Below are 25,106 nucleotides of genomic sequence, written 5' to 3' on the forward strand. Positions count from 1 at the left end.
GACCGATAGTTATTTCGATACTGGAGCAACATCGGCAATTTTGAACTATATCAAGAGTCGCCCAACTCACAAGTAAACCTTACGTTTGGGTGAATCGAGTTGCTGACTGAGACACATATGAGAAAGTAGTACTAAATGTGGTCAGTATTTCAGTGAAGCTGTAGGTGCGAAGCTCCAGGGGTTTAGGAGATACAGCTACCAGAACATCACATGGAAGTACAGAATAGTCTTCATACAGTTGGAGGTAAAAGCCCTGTAAGACCTCTTGTAACGACAAAAGGTGAATAACAAATATATGGGTACATATTAGAACTAGGGGGAAGTCATATAGTAAGGATATACCTGACGGCAGCCATCTTGAAATCCGCCATTTTAAATTATGTTTAAGTTTTTAAAATAGGAATAGGGTCATGTGATACATGATTTAAGGCGCAAATTTAATCAGAAGAACAATGGTGACGTTAATTTTGATTTACGCGCAATTGGTAAAAAGTTACAGGGAAATTAAATATTGTTGCAGCATATGTATTAGTCCTTTGCCCCATCTTGTAAATTTTGTGTTAATGATAATAATTAAATAAAAAGCAGGTGGATAAATATTAGGTCTATGGTAAGAGTTGCCTTGATAGCGGCCATGTTCAACTCCGCCATTTTGAATCAGACAAAAGTTTTAAACAAAACGCATAACATTGACACCTTATTAATAGCAAATTTTACCATAAATCCAACGGTATAACCATTTTTGCTTTATCATTAACCAGCATTTGTTATCGCATAAACAAGTTGCTAATTTAAAGAATAATGACCAAAGTGGAATTGAGTCATAATTGAAATTGAGTCTTTCTTCCAGAAAAGTCCTCAATAAGTACAATCAATATGTAGTTCAGGAAAGAGTGCATGACTTGCACAAATGCTCTGCTCACAGTGAGCACACCTGACAAAGGCATCAAGCAACTAACATTGTAACGCCACCATTGCATTTCTGATGAACTTCTAGCCCGATGTCATCTATTGCATTACTCTTTTCCCATTTAATTTTGTGTTAATGATAAAGCAAAAATGGTTATACCATTGGATTTATGGTAAAATTTCCTATTAATAAGGTGTCAATGTTATGCGTTTTGTTTAAAACTTTTGTCTGATTCAAAATGGCGGAGTTCAACATGGCCGCCATCAAGGCAACTCTTACCATAGACCTAATATTTATCCACCTGCTGTTTATTTAATTATTATCATTAACACAAAATTTACAAGGTGGGGTAAAGGACTAATACATATGCTGCAACAATATTTAATTTCCCTGTAACTTTTTACCAATTGCGCGTAAATCAAAATTAACGTCACCATTGTTCTTCTGATTAAATTTGCGCCTTAAATCATGTATCACATGACCCTATTCCTATTTTAAAAACTTAAACATAATTTAAAATGGCGGATTTCAAGATGGCTCCCGTCAGGTGTACCCTTACTATATGACTTCCCCCTAGTCCTAATATGTACCCATATATTTGTTATTCACCTTTTGTCGTTACAAGAGGTCCTACAGGGCTTTTACCTCCAACTGTATGAAGACTATTCTGTACTTCCATGTGATGTTCTGGTAGCTGTATCTCCTAAACCCCTGGAGCTTCGCACCTACAACTTCACTGAAATACTGACCACATTTAGTACTACTTTCTCATATGTGTCTCAGTCAGCAACTCGATTCACCCAAACGTAAGGTTTACTTGTCAGAACCTTTCACACGACAGATGCTCAAGATAATCATTTTAATAATAATAATAATAATAATAATAATAATAATAATAATAATAATAATAATAATAATAATAATAATAATAATAATAATTATTATTATTATTATTATTATTATTATTATTATTATTATTATTATTATTATTATTATTATTATTATTATTATTATTATTATTATTATTATTATATTTCAGAGATTGCGGAGATTCTCGCTAGGTTTGATTTGCTCTCTCTTGATGTTAGGAGAAACCTGAGGCAAATCAGGCTTCTTCACGATGTAATACATGCTAGGGTGAACCTAACTGAACATCTATATATTGGAGTTCCTTCGCTTAACCCCAGGGACTATCGATCTATTTTATGTAATAAGAAATTAATTGATACTCCACTATTTATTAGTGTAGAAAATATAAACAAAAAAATCTCTGAAAATAGATCTATTCAATGTAAACTTTGCTCTACTTAAAAACAATATTTAGAATGTGTTATCAAGTAAATATATAAATTTGCCGTCGTTCCGTCTGGTATGTTGTCTATGGAATTCCTATTGTTTTTCGTTTGATGTATGTTTATTTTTTGCCTAGTCATGTTCTTTGTTATATATATTCTCTAGAAATTTTTGTTTAATTTTATTAATGTTTATTATATTTTACTTTCTTATACATTACATCACAGTTTTCAATTTAATAGATCCTTGAATGGAGGTAATGATGAAACTTTATTTTGTAATCTAAGCCTGAATTAAGTTCGTATATATCATATAATTTTGTATCTGATAGAAATATTTTGATGTACCATTCCTTTTTAATTTGTTTATTTTGTCTTGTTTTGTATTTACTTTGGTGTAATCCTCCATTGTATATTATTTGTATATTTGTGACTATTTATAACTAATGCTGTGGTCACTACTATCAATAAATTATTATTATTATTATTATTATTATTATTATTATTATTATTATTATTATTATTATTATTAATATAAAATGCGGAAGTGTACACGTTTCAACTCCCACATCTTGGAAGTCAAAGGACTTTGAACTTGTATCTATCTGCAACTCAAGTACTACAAAGGATTACTAGTATTTGCCTTCCTTCAATTCTCCAATAGAAGAAAGTGATTGTTCGTTGTACCATAACACCAGAGGGTAAACAAGAGCACTGCACTGCAATATATATATATTGTAGTTCGATAGTCGCTCACAATGCTCAAGTTCTGTTCTCAGGTCGGTGATCAACGATAAGGGATCAATCGCAAAGAACATGAAAAGATTTACCGTCTCAGCTTTCACTCCCAAGTACAACCATCATTGAGTCTTTTGAAAGGAAAAAAAATAAAGAAAAAAATCTAAGGGTCAAATGGAGAACAATGCTAACGAGGGAACCATTTCTCGATTGACTCCACAGAGCCAACTATTTACACAAGTAGGAGCTCGTTAGATCTTCATGTTAATATAAAGACTCTATTGTGTAGACCGAGACGGGTGCTTCGCAAGCTGATTGTCAGTGAGACAATGAAGCTATCTGCAATACGTTATTAACACATGCATAAAGGCACTTCAATGCTGTGGATAACTGAGGACATTTTTGTTTGGTACCTGGTACTCCAGGAGAAAAAAACTTAAGATTTGCATTCCAATTAATTCACTATGGTCTTATTACCTCAATTCAGTGATCATCAAAACGCTGGTTTTTCTATAAATCCTCTGTGGGGCGTAAAATTTCAAAAGTAAAATCTGCAAGACCGAGGTTTGGTTATTAATACACGCTTCAGCTTCTGTCTAAAGTAAAGAAGTTATCAAATCTCGCAGCTCAGACAAAACGTAAATCAATTAATTAAATGAACAAAATTTGTTTGTCCACAACAGAAATAATTCTCAATATTTTAAAATTTAAAGAATTTTTTCGGTTTTTTTTTTTTTTTTTTTTTCATGTTTCCAAGGGTTGAAATTTTAATTCAAAAGCTGTCATACACATATTTAGGTTTAGCCTCTAGTGATTATGCCTAATATCTAACAAGTTCAGGACATTACAGCACACAACCGTCCAAACACTTTTAGTTAATTCATACGTGTACAATACATTAGCTCCCATGTCAGTAATTTTCGTTTTGCACACTGGCATTTTTATTTTCTTTAATTTTGCTGACTCAGCGCCTAAAATTTTATTTCACATAGGAAATCGAACCCAGGACACACCGTACTAAAGATCTGATTGCTGCTTTACTACATGGGAACACTAATGATACATTTAGTTTTATTTAAAATTTCTATTAAGTTTGCTTTGTCTGTATGGCATTCTTGTATAGTCTGCCCGTTCTAAGTATTAACCTCCAACATGACAGAAAAGCCAATTAGAGCTCGCTCTGGCGATAACACGCGAGAGTCCAGGAAACAGGTAGGTTATCAATCAGTTGAGTGCGCTGTGCGATAAGACAAAGAGCAATGGTTAACCCTACGAACGGACAGCCCATAACCGTTTTTGGGTTTCGAACGTGATACCTCCATAATCCGTACATGCAACTGTTGAAATGAAATCTTTGAGTTTTACGTCCCACGGTTATGCCGGTTAGGCTAAAGGAGACGGTGATTATGAGAGATGAGTGAAAATGGTGGAATGAAGAAAGTGGGAGGAAACGGGAGAACCCCGAGAAAACCCACGAGCACGGTGTTTGTCCACCACAAAGTTCACTTGGCAGGGGCTGGGATCGAACCCGGGACCCCAAGCACCAGAGGTGAACGCTCTACCATTGAGCCACCGCGCCCCCCATGCAACTGTTGAGTCACCATGTTCTATTGTACAGACAGATAATTGATGTGTTCACTTTTATGCGATTTGAGACATTGAGACTAGTTTTTTTTTTTTTTTTTTTCCTTTTAATAAAGAAAGTAACTTTTACAAAGTTAAAAAGGCAGAGGAAACACATTACGAACGCACACACACACACACACAAACACACTTTTTTTTTTTTTTGTATGACATGATATTAGAGCAAAACAGCGCAAAGTTCTCAGTACGCACCTCTTAATGGTGTAATTACTCATGTATTTGTCGAGAAAAGATGAGCGTGGAAGGGGAGTGGAAAAGACAGTTCCAACTATACGAAAAGATGAAGCTCCTACAGATGTTAACAAAAACATTGCAAGATTCTGAGATGATGTCAAAAAAAAGTAGTGCATGCGTGCTGGAATTTATAGGATGTAGTGCAGCAGCATCACTTCAGACAAAAGTTTAGTTAATAATAAAACAACAAAAGCAAACTTTGTTGTTTAAAAAAAATAGAAAAAAAGAAAAATGAAGAAAACGAAATGAAGAAAGAAAAATGTAAAAGAAAATATGCAAGATCAAATTACCTGAAAGACCTTGAGATTTCACAGCCAGTGCGATTGGGTGTAGATAAAAAAAATTAAAAAGTCATAAAAAAAGACTCGAAGCTGCGTTCCTACACGGATTATGAAAACTATGATCTTTTTCACAGTTTAAATTCGACCCATCTTCTTAGTCTGAATAACAAACTCCAGTCTGTCATTATCCTAGTTTGTTTCTTCAATAGTATCTACAATCTCTAAATATTAGGATTAAGTTGCATGAATGTGATATCGGCATTAATGTTTAAAAACCCAGCAAGAGGCTCTCTATCTCGAACATCTTCTATCTTTGTGAAATAAAACAGCAATTAATGGTAGGTTAGCTGTTCCCGGCAATAAGGTAATTAAATTTTACGAGATAGTACCTGCAGACTAATATATAGTTCTTGTGTTGCGTAACCCTTCCCATCCCGTTATCAAGGAAAGCGGACTTCCAACAAGGATAAAGCAAGTATCATATTAATCAGAAACAATGTACAAAGATGCAAAGAAAAATTTCTTTTTTTTTAAAAAAAAGTATTTTAGCTGCTATAACTTCATTTCTTCAATCAGTACAGATTTCAAAATTTTCTAACGATCTGATTTTTTTTTAAAAAAGGTAGAGCTCTAAAAAGAAAGAAACTCCTTACAAAAGGCGGGGAAGAGAAACACCTGCCCTGCAACAGATAATTCCACAACTCCACCCTATAAACCAAAGCACAATAGATTGAACAAGAAATATTTTCAAATATTATTACCTGAAGAAGGATGCTCTAATGAGCTAGAGAATAGAGAAGAACTTATTTCATAGCTTCTTTTTTTTCAAATTTCTTTTTTATATCTGTTTCACACATATTTTCATTGCAAGAACAAAGGATGAAAGAAAAATGGAAACATGTTCGTTGCCTATATATTTTGTTTTATAGCCTATTCTTGACTACGGGATAATACTGATTGGAATGTAGAAAAAAAATAATATTAATGAAGGTGAGATGATTTTATTCCTATTGCCCTGCCGTCTGTGCTTCCGAATATACAAGATACAGATGTATTCCTAAAATTATATATTACGAAAATAAAATCAACAAAGACACAAGTATGAACTATCTTGTTCAAAACATTTTAGCCATCAACTTTTCTTAAAAAGGCGTACATACTTGCACTGTTGGTAGGATTAAAAAAAAAAAAGAAACTTCTGCTTGAAATTCCAACCGTTTAACGAGAGAAAACGATGTCCACAGATGAGATACATATATTCTAACTTTAATATATATATATATGTATATATATATATATATACATATATATATATGTATATATATACATACATATATATATATATATATATATATATATATATATATATACATATATATATATATATATATATATATATATATATATATATATATATATATATATATATATATATATATATATATATATTGAGGTGCACAATTTGGTATGAGTTAGTGAATGTAAAAATCTCATGACTAGCTTTCGGTTTGACTTGATTTTAGCGTCTCTTTCGGCAGCGAGGCTATATAAGGCGTGGAACTACAATTTAACGTGGAATCCGATCCTTATGAGCTCCCGCCGGGAATCGAACCCGGTTCTCCCACGACATACCACTTCATTTCCTGCTGAAATCAATGGAAGATGTTACCAGGCAACTGCAAGAACTAGTGGATAATGCTGGTATCTTTGTGGAATTTAACACTTGTTTCTATGTAAATTTTGAACACTGTAGTGATGTTATTGTAGTTACTATCCTACTGTACAATGCATATAACTTCTTCCATTGAAGTCGATCAATTTATATTAAAGTTATTTACTACGGGCTTGTTTTTAATCTACTTTGCATATATAAATATTTGCTTGAAAGTCTATAGGGAAAATGCAATTTGGTAGGCCAAGGGAATAATATAAACCAAGTCTGCAATAAATAATATTGATTCTGATAGGAATGGATTTGTTTATGGCGTGATTCAAAGAGGGCTTTCACTTCTGCAACATTGAAACGAGCCATTAATCCATTGAGTGAGTGTATCAGATCCTCAAAACATTCATCAACTCTGCAGACCTGGATGATAAATTGAGTAGTGTTTCCTTTCCCTGTTTCTGAAAGTTCCTGTACAGTTAATTCCTTATAACTCTAGCATTTATCCATTGCAATCGTGAATTATGTACAATCAAAATTGTAACTGCAATATTATCCCTAAAATTTGATAGTAAAAACTACTGTCAATAAAACAAGCACACTTACTTGTTCATTAGGATAACATTATTTCCTATTCGTCGATGGCAATGTCCCCAAATTGGAATGGATTCAGCCGTAATGTTCACCTGTGAATATTGTACTTCTTGAGACCCGTGCGTGAAAGTTGACTGCATTAAGAATTCTCCCTGGAGTTCAGCCGGGAAATAACATACTGCAGCACCTGGAAATAAGAAAATCAGAAATATGAGATTGTGATGATAAATTACAGAACAAGTGCATAGTGTTGGTATTGAATCGATTCAATATTTTACCTATAATTATAACATGATGGCTGAATAGCAGAGTAGTTAGCTTTCGCGTAAAAAATCTTCAGTTTCATCTCACTTCAGGGGCCTTATTCCGCACCAGAATAAGGCTTCGCAAAAATTGCGGAGCGTAACGCTACGCAAAACGTGCACGAATCAATTATAACTGTTATGTCTATTATCAACAAACTAAAACGCAGATTTTGCGTTGTGTTCACGCAAACCGTTACGAAATGGTGATCTACTAGTAGTCAATATCACGTTTATTAATCATTTGTCTTTTATCTTCTTTAGCCAACAGGCCATACTGAGGGACATTAAACTTAAAGATTTAATCTGAGAACCAGTGGCGTATTTACGATTTTGTTTCGGGGGGGCTTTGCTTACTTCAGTCCTGGAAATGTGAAAATTCTGTAAGATATTTAATTTACTCTAATATATTAAATAAAATTTCGGGGGGGTGGGGGTGCTTAAGTCCGGAAGCCTCCCTGTTAAATACGCCACTGTATATACATATGAAGTGCATCTGGTATCACACAAACAGTGGAAAAAAGTTGAATTTTCATAACGTTGGCTTTATATAAATAAATTATTGGACTAATAGTTCATAGATTCCTCACTAGACGGTATGTAAAAGCATGGCCAAAATAATGATAGTTGTAAAATTTTGAGATCTCTGTCTTTATGGATCCTGTAATCTATACGATAACTTTAAGTAACTTCGTTGTTGTACCCCTCAAAATTTTGCTAACCCTTCCTTTTCAATGGTGTTATTTCATTTGCAAATAAAATAAAGCTATGCACTTCTTACGAGACAACAATGGATCGCATTACTTCTTTTTTTTTTAAAAAAAAAAAAAAAAGAAAGTGACATCAGAACTGAAACCAAAGTACAGTAAAGGGTCATTTTTCCGGGATATTTTGTAAAGTTTTTTTTTTTTTCTTTCTTCAAGTTCTGGATGATGATAAAACAAGTACAAATTTATTTTAATCTGACCTTGATAAAGAAGTCGTTCCACTAAGTAACGCTGTTGTGCAACCAGAGGAACGGACGTGCTCGCTCAGATTACGAGACGAGCTCCGGAAAGGATCACGAGAAAATACCTTCTCGACTTATATGCGTAGAGCTTCCAAGTTTGAGACTCTTTTAAGCATAGCAGGAAAATGAAAGAAAAAACCTTTAGGTGGTTATTTCTTCAGAACATGTAACGTCCTTCACGGGCAGTGGTACACTTCATATTATACATTCAAGCTAATAGCCGCCTTCCTCAATAGGAAGTTACTCATTTTAGATTCAATTCTTTTTGATACTTGAAGAGTAGCTAACATGATTTGCGATGACTTCATGAATGATGCAAGGGTGTGTTGAATGCATTGATATTTCAAAAACGTACTAGAAAATATGTACAGTCACATTCAAAAGCTAGGTCCCTCTGGTAATGTTTGTCAATAAACTCTAAAAATAAGAGAAGAGTTATTTATCTTAAATGTATGATTTGTTTGGTTTAATTTATATCAAAAGTTACTGTAAAGTGAAATTCTATCAGGGAAAGCCCATTTTTGTGTGTGATTGTAAACTGCACTTTCTAGAGTTAGAGAAATATAGTTTAGGAAATCATCGAGACGAAATTTATTGGGAGTTGTGTGCAGTGGCGGGTCCAGAAGGTAAAAACTGAGAGGACCAGCCAGAACCCAGAGCATGATAGGAATATCATGAGTTTACCTTGTTCATGAGTCTTGTAGAAGTTTCCAACTTAACTCTCTGCCGATGTATATTATAGCTAAGTTGGGCGTTGACATTGTGGACCTCGAGTATTGTTTTACACATTGCATACCAGAAAAACTGCACCTGAAAGTATATCTGAGGTTTCAAAAATTTTCCAATAAAAGAATAAAAGGCAACGCTTACTATAAATTTTCAAAAATATATAAAAAATAGCTTCAATTATTTTGTTACTCAAAAATCTGGAGGGAGGGGGCAAGGCCCCTCTAGCTTCGAGCTGGATCCGCCACTGGCGGTATGATCAGCCATCGGTTCGCATCTCGCTGTTTGCTAACTCTCAATTCAACTAGTCAATTTGCTCACGATGCTGGGTTAATTCATTTGAAGGTGACTGTACCAGAGCAGAAAAAGAAGGATAAATCCATTTAATATTCTCTGGTAGCCAAGCAAAGTGGCATTCTCTGTATTAAAAGATGTTATTTCCATTTGGCTTATTGCTACTGGACCTCGGATACATTGTTGTGTTCTCATATGGGGTGTGGAAAACTTGTGTTTCATTTCCAATCGGAGTACATATGATCCCCTTTACGATTCCGTAGAGCAAACTTTAAGTCCACGTTTCACGTACTGCACGGTTAAAGAAAGCTACGATCTGACACCTGCATGTGCTGTAAACAAAATGAAGCGTAAAGTTGTTCTCCAATCACTACAATATTCTTTCACGCTGTTTCTAGATAACCAAGTTCATTGACTCCTATGTTACTGGTAATTGAATGTTGAATCTTATGTGAAATATTCCAAATACTATTATTTTTATTATTGAAAATCGTACGTTATAAACCATCCTATCATATAATTACGGTTATGAGTTATTAATAGATGTAAGTCTGTCAGAAGAGTGGCTGCTACTGTTGTTGCAAAAACTGTTGCAACAATTCTAAAACGCACCACAAGTATTGTCCAACTGTCAGACGCCATTTTCGTTAACCGCATAGTACTAATAGGCCTAAAATGTGAAGTTAAATCACAAATAAATAAAACAAACGGAAAAACAGTTTAACCTGTTGGTAACTGATACCACTATCTTAATTACAATAACATCTATAGGCAGAACGAATATTTCAATTTTAACCATCTTTTCAGAAAGATATATTTAATGTCAAATTCTTAATTGAGAAGCGTATTTCCACAATTACTAAAATGTGTTGTTTTGAAAAAACAAACAAAAACAAATATGACAATCGTCTTGTTACTTTCTCTTTCGGATGAAAAATACCGAAGTGAATGAACGAGATAAATATGATAGGAAATACTAATAACTTTATATTCTCATTTCTACCAAATACATTTCGTTTGCATAAACTCTGTTGTGTAATCCATCAGAGATCATCGGAATGATTCAGAAACCGTTGAAAGGTAAATTTGAAAAAAAAAAGAAAAAAAGATCCCTTTTGAAAATAGACTACTCACTTTGACTGAAGAGTTAGTTTCTCCATTTCGAAGTAACAGGAAATATTAAAACATTACCCTTTCATCAAATAATAAAAAAAAAAAAAAAAAAAAAAAACTGTATAAATAAAAATGACAGTGACTATGTTTGTGAGTTCGTACCTCTTGAACCATCCGACCGATCTTGATCAAATTTTCAACATAGATGAGGTTCGAGGCTTGGATGGGTTTTATTAATTTATTTTGATGGTGCAACTTGGGGGTGGGGAGGTTTGGATTTAAAGCCAGTGACAAACATCTTGGCATTTCAGCTAAACGAATAAAACGCAAGCTCTGACGCGATGTTGCCGAGTGCTAAGGGGTGTGGTTATGGCTAAGCAGACGAACTACTGCGTGATCAGGTGGCAGAGGATAGACGTGGATGTGTACAAAATAAATGTGGCAATACCGCGCTGGCCTCTCATTTGCTAACAGCATTTAAAGGGAACTTGGAGCGCCGCCTTCAAATGTCACGCCAAGATGTTTGTCACGCCGTTTAGTTCAACTTTCGTAAAATAAATAAATGAATGCTATTTAGAATAAGAATTAAGGGAAATATATGGAATGAGTCTTTTAAATATTAATTTTGGGTTAAACGTTAAGCAAATGGAATGTAGACTCATAATAAAGATATGCTAAAATCAATTAAGAAAGATTTTTTTTCTATAACTGGAAACTCATAGTTTTTCACTTTATTTTTCTTTGTTTGAATAGAACATGGCCAATATACAGGGTGGCCCAAAAGTAGTTATGCAGTCCCGTACTGATCAACTCACTGTATTTTATATAATTTCTTATTGTTATTCATCAAGTTACTTAATTTCTTATTATTTGTTCTCTAAGCCTTTTTATTTATACCTTAAGCCCGGAACAGTCGAAACAAATAAACCTATAAGCTATAATGTTATACTTGATCAATGCAGGAGTGTATACCTACTTTTGGGCCACCTTGTACAGTGAATTAATTTGAACACAACCGCGTTATGCTCTACAAATTCTTATGGTTACCCACAAGGCTTTGAGTGATGCGTGTTTTTACATTGGCTCAATTGCTTTTCAGACTAGAGTTCACAATCTCTTAATTTAAGTGGCTCTCCGATTTGCTGGGTCAACATTGAATCCATGGCGAATCAAACCTTGCACCAAGCGCGTAAAAGTCAAGCACGTAAACCATTTAATTTACACGAGAGCACATCAAATTACAATCATATGTAATAGAATATCAATAAGATAAATACAAAAAAAAAAAATAAATAAATAAACACCCATCTTTTTCACTTGTACTGGGAGAGACGAAGGGCGGGGGAGTCAATTCAACAGTTGGAAAAATAGATTGAGTTTCTCAACCCATTCCAGTACTTAATAAAATGTCCTGAAGTGAAGTATCAAATTCCAATCTGTCCCTATATATTCCCATGAAAAGAGTCTCAACTTTTTGTTTCATAATTCAGCACAACCACACTATAAAAAATCGGCTACACACATGCATAGTTTATTGTGTCTGTTTCTTATCCCAGCTATTTGCACATGTGTTAGCATGAACAATAAATTAGCACTGCCAATGTAAAGTTCAAATATTGAATTGCAATGTCAATTAATTAGTACTAATTTGAAGAGATGCCTTTGAGAACCAATTAGATGACACTTGAAAAGAGCGCAATAAATGGTTGAAAAGAAAAGCCACCCTGAAGTAAGAAGCAATCAAGAACAGCATTGGTGTTATTATCCAGTTAGCGTATTGGTAACGGTATTTGAAATCCTCTAGGCAAAGAATTCCGCAATGAAAAATTGCATCTGATAAAAGTAGCGGCTTTAAATAATACATTTACTTTCAACTGCATGACGTGGTCAACCTCAATAATTATTGAAGTCAATCACGTGAATTTGAGGCACATAAATGACACTCAGTAAAACTATGAAGATTCATGTTCCTGGTTTACTGCAAATTTATTGCATGTTATTTCGTTTCAAAGCATAAAAGTGGTTGAGCAAAATTACAATACCTTGTAAGGTAAAGCAATTTTGTTCGTTATTTTAGTTTTTAGCAAGAAGTTACGTGCTTAAAGTGATACAGTAAAGCCCCAATTATCCTCGGAATCCGGTGGCAACGGCACCACGGATAGCGAAAATCGCGGACAACCCGAAAAAGACTAAAAAATGAGGTGCAAACACAAAACAAATCAGCATAAAAACTATGTTTTATTGTACAAAAACCATAATAAAACTTTTAAATATGTATAATACAGCAGAAAGTTTTACTCTACGTCTAGATCACTAAAATAAAGAACAGTAAACAAAAAAAAAAAAAAAAAAAAAAAAAAACTACTGTTTTTGCTTTTGCTTGTCAGAGTAGAGTTCCACTTCGAAACGTGCACTATTGTTGAAAACATTGTTTTTCAGAATGCAATTTATTTTTATGTTTTAGAATATACAGTACTCATTTGCATGCATACGGAATGTCAGTTTGCAGTGACTACTTATGCAAAATAATTGAGTGCGACTACAGCAGGGTTAAAAAGAAATTTTCACTGCACTTACGGATAATCGTAGCTTTACTGTATTTAATTTCTTGATAATAAAAGTTAATAACTACCAACAATTTAATTTATTTACAACTCCAGCGTACTATTGTAACAATTGGGGAGGAAATCTTGCTTAATGTTGTGATGCTATAAAGATATTTAAACTAAAATGTGTTTTACTGCTATCGAATCAAACAACTTTTGGATTACTAAAGTGTCATTCTGTATGTAGCTGTGTTGATATTTGAATATTCTGAAAGAAAAAAAATAGCACTTTTAAAGTAGCAAATCAAATTATACGTTTGTCAATAATAAAAGTAAAAAGTAGTTGTAACACTATTTACACTTAATAATGAGTGCTAATGGTAATATGGCTCATGTGGGTTGGCGGTAAAGCTCGATAAATATTGCACTGTGCTAAAGGTTGATGGTAATATATTTCTTGTGGGTTGGCGGTAAAGCTTGACAAATATTGCACTGTGCTAAAAGTTGATGGTAATATGCTTCTTGTAGATTGGCAGTAAAGCTTGAAAAATATTGCACTGTGCTAAAAGTTGATGGTAATATGCTTCTTGTAGATTGGCAGTAAAGCTTGAAAAATATTGCACTGTGCTAAAAGTTGATGGTAATATGCTTCTTGTAGATTGGCAGTAAAGCTTGACAAATATTGCACTGTGCTAAAAGTTCATGGTAATATGCTTCTTGTAGATTGGCAGTAAAGCTTGACAAATATTGCACTGTGCTAAAAGTTGATGGTAATATGCTTCTTGTAGATTGGCGGTAAAGCTTGACAAATATTGCACTGTGCTAAAAGTTGATGGTAATACGCTTCTTGTAGATTGGCGATAAAGCTTGACAAATATTGCACTGTGCTAAAAGTTGATGGTAATATGCTTCTTGTAGATTGGCGGTAAAGTTTAAAAAATATTGCACTGTGCTAAAAGTTGATGGTAATATGCTTCTTGTAGATTGGCGGTAAAGCTTAAAAAATATTGCACTGTGCTAAATGTATGCGGCAGGAACTGCTGGTATTTTATACACTATGCTCATGTTGCTTTGTTACTAAATTATATTGTATTTGACATGGAATAAATACTTGTGCACTTTATGTAAGTAATTACGACTTTATTTACATTTAATACGGCCTTTGTCAGAATAATAAATAGCAAAACATGTTCATGCTTAGCATAATCAGTATCCATTTTCAAATAAAGGGAGGTAGGCAGAGAACGTTGCGGAGCGACGATTGTTAACAATTAAGAATTAGCGTTAATCACAGACTGAAACATTTCCGCTTATATGAAATAATAATGAAAAAAGTTGATTTATTACAGATTTAAAAAGAGCTAGGAATTTATTTATAACTTTTTCACATTTTGCTAAAAAGAAAAAAAACGTTAAAATAGGATGAAGTACGGCGAAAACACAAAATGTACTACTACTACTACAACCAAGAGAAGTAAGAAATTGACAAAAGGCTACAAAGGCTCTGTGATAACGTCTTTGTTGGATTATGTGAGTGCTTTGAGGGAAAGTTCTATGTACAAATCAGGTCTGGGGGAGCACGGTAGCTCAGTGATATTTCGCTCATCTCTGGTGCATGGGGTCCTTGGTTTGATCCCAGCCTGCGCCAAGTGAGCTTTGTGATAGACAAACACCATGTGCGAGGGTTTTCTCGGGGTTCTCCCGTTTCCTCCCACTTTCTAACATTCCACCATTTCATCCATTTCTCATCACTACCGTCTCCTCTAGCCTAGCTGGCATAACCATGGCACGTAAGACTTAAAGATTTCATTTCATTTTCAAATCAGATCTGGATCCACAGGGAAAGGGGGGAATCCACCGATAGGTACCCTTCGAGAACTTCCTTACTTTTTATAAATAATATGTTTTGTCTGCACTAGTACCACTGCACTTACGGGAGCGTCTACCCGATCCAGACCCCCTTTCAATCTTTAGACTAAAGAACCCCCCAACAAAAATTTTAAGTATGCACATCTGATTACGCAAGATTCCTTTAGAAAGTTAGAAACATCTTACGTAGTATGTTCTTTGGTTTTTCCATTTTTCTGACAAAAAGAAAAAAAAACTAACAATTAACAGATTTATTCAACAATATTGATTAATATGTCCCAATTAGATTAACGCCATGTAAGAATAGTAACGTACATATCGTAATTCAGCATAAGTTTTCAAGGGCAGATTTTCTTTCGTATATTCCTTATTAAGAAAACAATGCTAAATGAAGCTAAATATTTCTTCTCTCGTATATCAAAACATACCCACCGAGAAATTATCCTCCCACCCCGTTAAAGAATGTCATCTGTGGAAAACTGTGTCGCGTCTTCCGAGGACAGCCGTAGGAATTTTAACCGCGTGACTTTTCAGTTAAAGCAGAAGGTAAATGCAACAGTGATAAGACCAGAGGGCTACGAATGGCGACAACAGGCACCTAAAAACACGTCATATGTTTTACTTTCCCCTCCGAAATTCTTAAAGACAAGTTTTCTAAAAACACGAAAGCCTTCGTCGAAAACACTGACAAACACCCATTCGTCGCACCTAAATAGTAGATTGATGTACGGCGGAACGATTTTGGAGGTCAGGTAGATTTCTACGTGTGATTTGGTTTGAGTCAGGGATTCCGCTGCTAACAATCTGACATCTCAATACTATAACACTAAATGGCTGGTGAAGGAGGGACGATTCTACAAATAATTTTCTACTTACTGAATACACACGAGATTACAAAAAGAATACACATAAAAAATAAAAAAAATACTATGAAACAAGCATCATGCCTTGGCTGTTTGCATAAATTATACGCAATGGAAAGTAATTTACACCTATTTTATATTTCACAGTAAAAAGAGAACTACGTTTAAGTAGAACGCTGGCTTATTAGATCTTCAAATTACTATAAATCCAACAAGTTTATTTTTTTAAGTGTGGTAGCATAAAAAATATGTGTATTAGAGAAAATACCCTAAAATACTCTAAAATTTTCTTTATTCGTATTTCGTTATAGCGTTTTAGAAGACTATCTTGCACCATAAATAGGCTATCCATATGTTTTCTTTTTCTTAAAGTTTTTGTCTTTCAAATAACGTTAAATACAATTGTAACATATTTGTTTCTATATGTCAGATTATATTTGATGGTTTGTTTCCATTTTTTTTTAGTTCCAAGGATCAAAGGTTAATTGAGACATGAATATTCAGAATTGACCAATATATGTTTCCACAGGAGATCAAACTCGGGACCAACCACATGGATAGCACGACTACTCGGGTACTTTAAAGCTATGCTTGTATTGTATTACGCAAATTTACATGAAAATTTCGATTATTTCTACAGAATATCTATTGAAACCCCCGCCCTCATAATTGTACGATAATAGGAAGTACTAGTAATACATGTATTGTTTGAAAACAGATTGCATACTAATTTTAATACACAGGTTGTAGGATAATTACAGAACAATCTATATATATAAAAGAGAACGTACAAATCCTTTGTTCCCTCATCACGCTAATACGGCTGAACCAATTTCTTTTATTTTTGGGGGGTTATTAGGATTTGGACCCTAGATGGTTTTTATCATATCACTTTAATTTTTAATTACCAGTGTCTTGAGATAATTGACCATTCAAGTGTCCATAACGTACAAATCCTTTGTTAGATCATCATAGGTAAAAATAAACGTATTTATATGCAACCCGCATGACCGTGTCACTCGGCGGGTTAACATAAATGACAGGCGCTATAATGTTAACATTTACTGCAATCACTTGAAAGCGAAAAAGTAAAAATTATCTAAGTAACAAAGTTTATTGCGTTCCGGGTAGTGATGAGCGCAAGAGTCTTGGTCTTGCAGTTTTTGCAAGAGTCTTGCATGCAAGACCAAGACCAAGACCAAGACCAAGACCAGGAATCCCGATGCAAGACCAAGACCAAGACCAAGGGGTGCAAGACCAAGACCAAGACCAAGACCATACCTGCAAGACCAAGACCAAGACCAAGACTCTTGCGCAAGAGTCTTGCACAAGTATGGTACTACTTGATTTTTTATAGAATGTAAAAAGGAAGGGGAAAAATCATTATATCTTTCACGTGAATTTCTTGGCTCCAGTAAAAATACCGCCGGAGTGAATGTGTTCCCAATAGTTTATGCAATCCATGTGAGTCGATCTGCTCCTGTAACATATAGCTACAGTATATCGTTTTTTGAATCGGTTGTTCACGAGACGATCAACAGCATAATTATATAGCTATAATAACTTCAGTGTCTGATTTACTTTGGTCATCACTTGATCATTCAGACGGCCCATCATTGGATTTTGGGAAATCATACGAAGAATAGTTGTGTCCATAAGAAGTGGATAAGCAAAAATAAACTAGAACATGTTATGGACACAGTAGCTCAGTGGCTCTGGTTCGATCGCAGCTTGCGCTATGTGAGCTTCTTTGGTGAACAAACACCCTGTGCGTGGGTTTTCCCGTTTCCTCGTACTTTCTTCATTCCACCATTTCTCATCATCACTGTTTCCCTTAGCCTCAGTGTAATAATCGTGGGACGTTCCAAAACTAAAGAAATGTAGTATTGAACATCGGCAATTCCGTACACCATAGGTGCCGACTACATGGGTATGGCCTTTGCTCTGAGGTTCAAGCATCCGTTGGAAATTTTTAATGTGTACTTATAAAATTAATATTGAAATAACATTTTCATGGCATTGACAAAAACAGCGCATGTGACCGCAAGTTTGATTTCATAGGTGGATGCTTATACGTTGAATAATTGTTTATCAATATAACTTATAGCCCCCTTAGGTATACGGCATATCTAGGATTCAACGATATAACATTATACAACAATAAATAATCTATATTCACAACTGAAATTGATTTCGTACTTATGGCAAATAACTTGATGCCGTTATTATGTATTTCTAATGTAGGTCAAAAGTTTTTATATAAATTGAGTTTACACAAAAGACACAGACAGTTGAGTCGTTTTCAGTTTTCACCCAAATTATTCTAAAATATTGGGGCTCAGTGGTAGAGCGTTCAGCTCTGGTGTTTGGGGTCCCGCGTTCGATCCCAGCCCCCACCAAGTGAACTTTGTGGTGGACAAACACCGTGCTCGTGGGTTTTCTCGGGGTTCTCCCGTTTCCTCCCACTTTCTTCATTCCACCATTTCACTCATCTCTCATCATCACCGTCTCCTTTAGCCTAACCGGCATAACCGTGGGACGTAAAACAACAGATTTCATTTCATTTCAACTACAATCTCCTTCGCCCCCTCCCTCTAGCACGTCCCTCATAATACAGTTCCTCCTTAGCTAATGTCCTCCTCTTAATTACATCTAAAATTCTTCTTTTCTCCCCTACTGCTACTATTTCTAAAACCTTTGCATTCGTTTTCCGTTCAACCCAGCTGAGACTCTTCTTTTTTCTCCATGCCCACATTTCGAAAGTCTAACTGTTTCATCGTTTTTGCGTAATGACCTTGTTTCTGCCCCGTGCAGTACATATTAGAATCAGTAAAACAAAATTTTGATATTTAATTGGGAGTTTGTTCAATACAAAGATGAGCTAGTCGTGGTTGGAAAGAAAAAAAATCTGACGCCTTTAGAGTGTAAAAAATAATTTTGCAATTTATGGTATTTCAGTAATCTGTGCCGTCTTGGTTTTCTTTCATGCGTCTTACTGTCAGGGGTAGCCTCCCCAGTTTGGGAACCAGTGGAGTATTGGATCTGTTCAAACATATAAAAATATTACGAAATGTTGTGATTTATCTTATAAGTAGTGAAGCGTGATCACCCATTGAAAAAAAAGTAAAGGTCATCGCCTATGTTGTACAGTATCATCACACTTACACGAAGGTAAAATATATTACATTTAGAAACATACATTGCAATTCCCTCACTATTGACGCAATGTAGGATTTATTATCCCTTATATCCAGAGTAAAATTTACTTATGAAAATCATAGATTTCTTAAAAGCAAAACTTGCAAGACTCTTGCAAGCAAGACCAAGACTGGGTGTGCAAGACCAAGACCAAGACCAAGACTAGGTGTGCAAGACCAAGACCAAGACCAAGACCGACTGTTACAGTGCAAGACCAAGACCAAGACTGCATGTGCAAGACCAAGACCAAGACCAAGACCACCCGGGTCTTGGTCTTGGTCTTGCATTTGCTCATCACTAGTTCCGGGGTGACCGCAGCGAAGCGGGGCGGGTTAACATAAATGACAGGCGATATAATGTTAACATTTAATGCAATCTTCTATGGTTTTTATCATATCACTTGAAAGCGAAAAAGTAAAAATTATCTAAGTAACAACGTTTATTGCGTTCCGGGGTGACCGCAGCGAAGCGGGGTGAACGCTGCTAGTATATCATAAAACAAAAATTTTGATTTTATTAATGTTAAAAACTATAAGAAAGATGGTTACAAAAATGTGTTGTTTTAGTGACGCAGAAGATGATATTGCACGAGGAAAAGAATATATATAACATGAAAGTTTTTAAATTAAAATGTTTAGTTTTCATTTACTGAAATACCACATATATATTTTACTATTTATTGTTATTGTTTTATATATACTGTTTATTGTTATTGTTGTATATTTGTTATGATATATTTATTATTTTATTTCTTTTAGGTTTTTCTCTTTAGCAGCAGTATTTTGTTTCTTATATTTTGATCTGTACGTTTTTAACTTTTATTCACGGAAGTCCGTGTTCGAGCAGTCGTGTTGATCGTGACGGAGACAAATAGCATCGATATTGGCTTCTTCATTAAACTTCAATTAATTAATTTGCACTTGCGCCCTTTGTCAGCAGCGAGGTTATAAAGGACGACACCGACAATTTCAAGTAGGATATGAATCACTATTACACGGCCGATGTTCTCCCACTGGGAATCGAACCTCGTGATATTAGTAATAAAAAAACACTATATAATTAACACACTAAGAAATAGGGCTTTTTCTTTTAATAGTTTGGGCGACAAGTATAGTAGTGTGGAGTTCCGTTAAAGACAGGTTCCACTGTATTTCATACTGTATACGTTAAAGGACTCAATACATTACAGCTCAAGAATGATTATTTAAATGTCTTTTATTCATTCACTAAGTTTCATACAACATAAGATCAGTGAGCTCCTCCGTGGCTAAGCGGTTAGCGTACGCGCCTTTGGCGTGGGAGACCCGGGTTCGATTCCCGGTGGGAGCTCATGTGGTTCGGATTCCACGTTAATCAGTAGGTCCACGTCTCATATAGCCTCGCTGCTGAACGGGACGTTAAACTCAAAATCAACTCAACTCAACTCAACATAAGATCACTTGGCTGAACTTAACAACATAAAAAAAGCGAAGACAGAAATAAAAAAGAAAAAACAAATACAAAAAAGAAGGTACACCTTACAACTTAAAATATTCTCTTCAGTTAAGTTTTAAAGTTTTCTTCAGAAGTAAAAACGTTAAAACCCGCTGAAACTGTATTGTAATCATACGCTAGTTCGTAAAACAAGGAATGCATAGCGATGCACAACCTAGGTATCTCGTACGTTAGCAAATTAAGAAAGCGAGCTCACCGAAAAGGAACACGAAGGTTAATGTGCGATTGTAATAACTCGGAATCAATTTTACCATTGGTAATCTTATATAGATAAAGCAAATCAGCAGCGCGGCGTCGTTCGTTAGGGGCATATACGTTCCTGTCTCCAATGATCACGTAACTCCGGAATTCTAAATCAACGTATGGCAAGAAAGAAGTTTTAAGACCGAGTCAATGCGAGATAGGTAATGCCATATTCCACACAGGTGAACCAATCTGGGAAATAAAAACCTTATAAAACATCGTAAGAGTAGGGAAAAAATCTTAAAAGTATACCTCTTCATATCTCTACTAATGACGTCGATATTATGTGATCCGCAAAGGAGAGCTTTTCGTCAAAGAAAACACCAAGAATTTTTGAGATGAAATCCGTTTAATAAGTACATTGTTTACGTTGTATATCTGACGAAGTACATTCTTTTTTCTAAAAAGAGGTAGAGAGGGTAGAACATTTGTTGGGGTTCAATTTGTGTTATACAGATAAAACAGATTCTATTTGAATAATATAGTCAAAACGGTTTGTCGTGTTCTTACAAAGAAGAAAAAAAATTAAGGCACCATATGGACAAGATAGAAGTCAGGTATTCTTTGCAGAGGGAAAAATAGACAAAGAAGAGAAAAAAAAGTGAGAGTGAAGATGAATCTTTTCAGTAACTCTTAATGCTTTTGCGGGCAGTAGCTGCCTGGAACTGGGGCCCTTTTGATTCAAAATTGAGGCTGAGAAAAGAAGGTAAACGCGAGGGGACAAATGCCAAAGGAATTTTTGTAGCACATCAGCCAAGGCTATTCTTCATCCAACTGTCTGCTACTTCCAACCTCTCGCTACAGTTTGTGGTAAATTGGTTCCAAGTAATTTCGCCTCTCAGTTTTTTTTAATCTTTTATTTTTTTTTCACTGTATAAGGGAGAGAAAAAAGGAGTGATTTAATTATCGTTGAATTCAGGACGGAAGATCTTTCATCTTCACATCTCTTAAAATGACTGGACTTGAAAAAGGTTCAGGAAAGTCTTCAATCCTTTAATCGTTATTTACATTCCTGAGTGCTCAAGTGTATCTAAATGTAATACTGGAAAAAGTGATGGGTGTTAGTCGAGCTGAACTCCAGCTTCAGGCAAAAAGATCTGGGCATCATTTAACTGGTAGATTTTCTCTATAATTAACACAACACTTCATAAGATACACGGTTTTACTTTAGCTCTTGAGGTAAGTAATAGGTTTACTGGCGCCACCATTCTCACAGCCTTTCAACTTTATACTCCTTTCCTATCCTCCAGATCCATCTAGCATTTCCTACTGGCCTAGCGCCTACTGCGTTCGTCTTTGCTAGACGGGGTCCTGGGTTCTATTCCACTGAACACATTACATTGGTTCAGATTCCACTTTAAACTGTAGGTCTCTGTGTCATATAGCCTCACTATTATGTTTCAACAAACAAACAAACAAAAGTTTTGTTCGTGCTTTAGTTGCAAGTTATCCCGGGTTCGATTTCAAGTGGGAGGCATTAAATATTTACTTTAACATCAGTTCCTTTACCGTACGTCGCTCAATACATTAGTAGTTCCTTGTTCCCCTTTGCTGCTTTCCTTATAAACCCAGGTTGAGAACCACTGAATTAGATCGTTTTAAATATCCTAGTCGATGTTGCAATTTTCACAAAAAAAGAATCTATCGTAAGTGTTAACCCGTGAAAAATTCTGGAATACCAGATAATACAAGTTCAACTGGTTAATAAACAGTAAGCTTGACTCTCAACGCTATTATTATTATTATTATTATTATTATTATTATTATTATTATTATTATTATTATTATTATTATTATTATTATTATTATTATTATTATTATTATTCACGAGGCTAGGCTAAGACTAAAAAACTTGAGTTCCTACGGGAATTGATCACAGTTGGATGACACCTTTCTTCTGCACCAAAGTTACGGGGTGCATGAGACGGGCACGGGGAATTGAAACCAAGACAACACAATAATTATGCTAATATTATATTTACTTATTTACTTTCAATTTCTGGATGCAGAATTCATTGTGGCTGCACATTAAGCTTCTTGACCTGGATGTTGCTGGTTTAAGGCTCTTGTGGCCCAGATGCCCAAATTACTTCGTGACAGGGGCGGATCCAGGGGGTCGATCGCCCCCCCAGAAGAGGAAACTTTCTTACTTTATATATATAAATAAAATCCATCCCAGAGTTGGGAGCCCTTAAAAGTTGCATTATGACAACCCACCGCCCCCCCCCCAGAAGTCGGTCCTGGATCCGCCCCTGCTTCGTGATACTGTAAAGGAACGTTAAACCACATACAAAGAGCATATGCTGATAACAGAACAAGATTACACTATGTTTTTTGTTTCCTAATGTTGTATGTGTAGAGATAGACACTTGGATAGAAAAAGTAGACCTTTTTTATGTGCCCATTTCTAGTAAATGAAATTAAAATTTTCAGGTTAAAGTCCCACAATTATGCCCGTTAAGCTAAGGGACAAGAATGATTAAGGCAAGTGGATGATGATGGAAGAATTGGTGAATTGAGAATACGGGAGGAAACGGGAGCAACCCGTGAAAATACACGGACACGATGTTGCCAACCACAAGCTTATTTCTCCGGGGATCGAACAATGGACCCCGTGCACAATAGGTGAGCGCTCTACACTGAGCCAGCATGCCCTCTCCCCCGCCTATTTCTAGTCATAGGACGTTGAGGATGGGAAATATAACAATCAATAAGGTAGAGTTAACATGTTAACAGCTCCATACTGTTCTACGTATACTTTATGAGATTTATTTTACACAGAAGTTCTAGTGACAGACATGTTGCTGCCATTATGAAACTGTTCCAAAGATTTCACCAAATGACCCCAGTAGAGGTCATCCAATTGTTTCACTTCAAGTTCAACTTTCCTGTGTCAAATGAGGAAAGGAAATGTATACAGGGTGAAATCTTACTGTTGAAACTTGTACCTTGCTTTTTTTTTTATTTTTTTATTAAAGAGTATTTTCTAAAGTATTTTTCTACATACAGGATGTTTCTGCACACGCATATGTTAGTTCTAGAAAAAACCGCCTAAGGGAAGGTAAATACAGCTTGTATCACGCAAGTGTGAGAATTGACAAGTGTGGCCGAGGCACCTGGGATGTTGCATGTTAGTCAAACATGCAACCCCATTATTTCTCCCCTTTACAATGTTTGTCCACCACGCACCTCGTCGCTTCCAAATTACACAAGGTGCATAGCGGAAGTTAGCAGATGAATCTATTATATTTATCGTTTTCTTCCCACCGGAAAGAAATATTAACAAGGGCATCAGAATATAGTCTCTGAATGATCTTAATTTCTCATCACATACGTAACCGCACACAAGATAGATACGTATATGAATCAACCGTGTGAAACAAAATTTTTATTTCGTAATTGGTGACCTTGAAGCCAATTACTGATTATGTCACTTAGAATTTAGCAATTAGATCCTAGTGAATGGTTATGAACTTGACCTTCATATTGCTTATCCAAGTTCAAAGCCCACCGTCCTCCGTGGCAACTCGAGGAAAACATAACGACTGCCTGTAAAACTGTGCATTTGATTACCAATTAATTACGTTTGGATTTTACTTTAGTTTGGTATTGTATAGACAATATCACAGATGGTGCATTCCATAATTCAAGATGGAATTCTTCTAACAAAACACATTATGAGTTTTCACTCGAATTGATATTATTATTAATATTTTTTTAAAAAAGTCAATTGTTTCCTTCAGTTTCCCGTCATCTTGGTTGGAAGTATACTATAAACTATGGATTGTAATTGATAGAATAATTTAAATTTATCTGATGAAGTATAAAAAGTATCCTAAGAGAAAGACCGTCAAGTGTTTTTCATTAAGACAAAGGTACCGTAAAATTTAAGCAAGAAGAGTAATTTTATTTCGATGAATATTCATTATGAAAGATTATAGAATGAGAGGTTGCATTAATTTATTTATTCCATGAAAAAGGAACTATCTAGGTATCTAAAACAGAATGAAGTTCATTGAACAAGAATTATTATTTTTTTGTTCATAATAAATTTCATTTATTCCCTGCATTTTTAAAAGTATTTTACAAGAAA

The 25,106-nt window shown here is 35.0% G+C and overlaps 1 protein-coding gene across 1 annotated transcript in view; it reads right to left on the bottom strand.

Annotated features, from left to right (window-relative positions):
• Positions 1–25,106, bottom strand: part of LOC145687938 (uncharacterized) — a 264,861-nt gene that overhangs the window by 161,778 nt on the left and 77,977 nt on the right. The window contains exon 2 of the mRNA XM_081761511.1: positions 7,369–7,543. Coding sequence (XP_081617637.1) covers positions 7,369–7,543 — 175 coding nt within the window. The remainder of the gene's footprint in view (positions 1–7,368; positions 7,544–25,106) is intronic.

This window comes from Thermobia domestica, chromosome 6 (assembly GCF_964235325.1).
Source record: "Thermobia domestica chromosome 6, izTheDome1.hap1.1, whole genome shotgun sequence".
NCBI classification, from domain to species: domain Eukaryota; kingdom Metazoa; phylum Arthropoda; class Insecta; order Zygentoma; family Lepismatidae; genus Thermobia; species Thermobia domestica.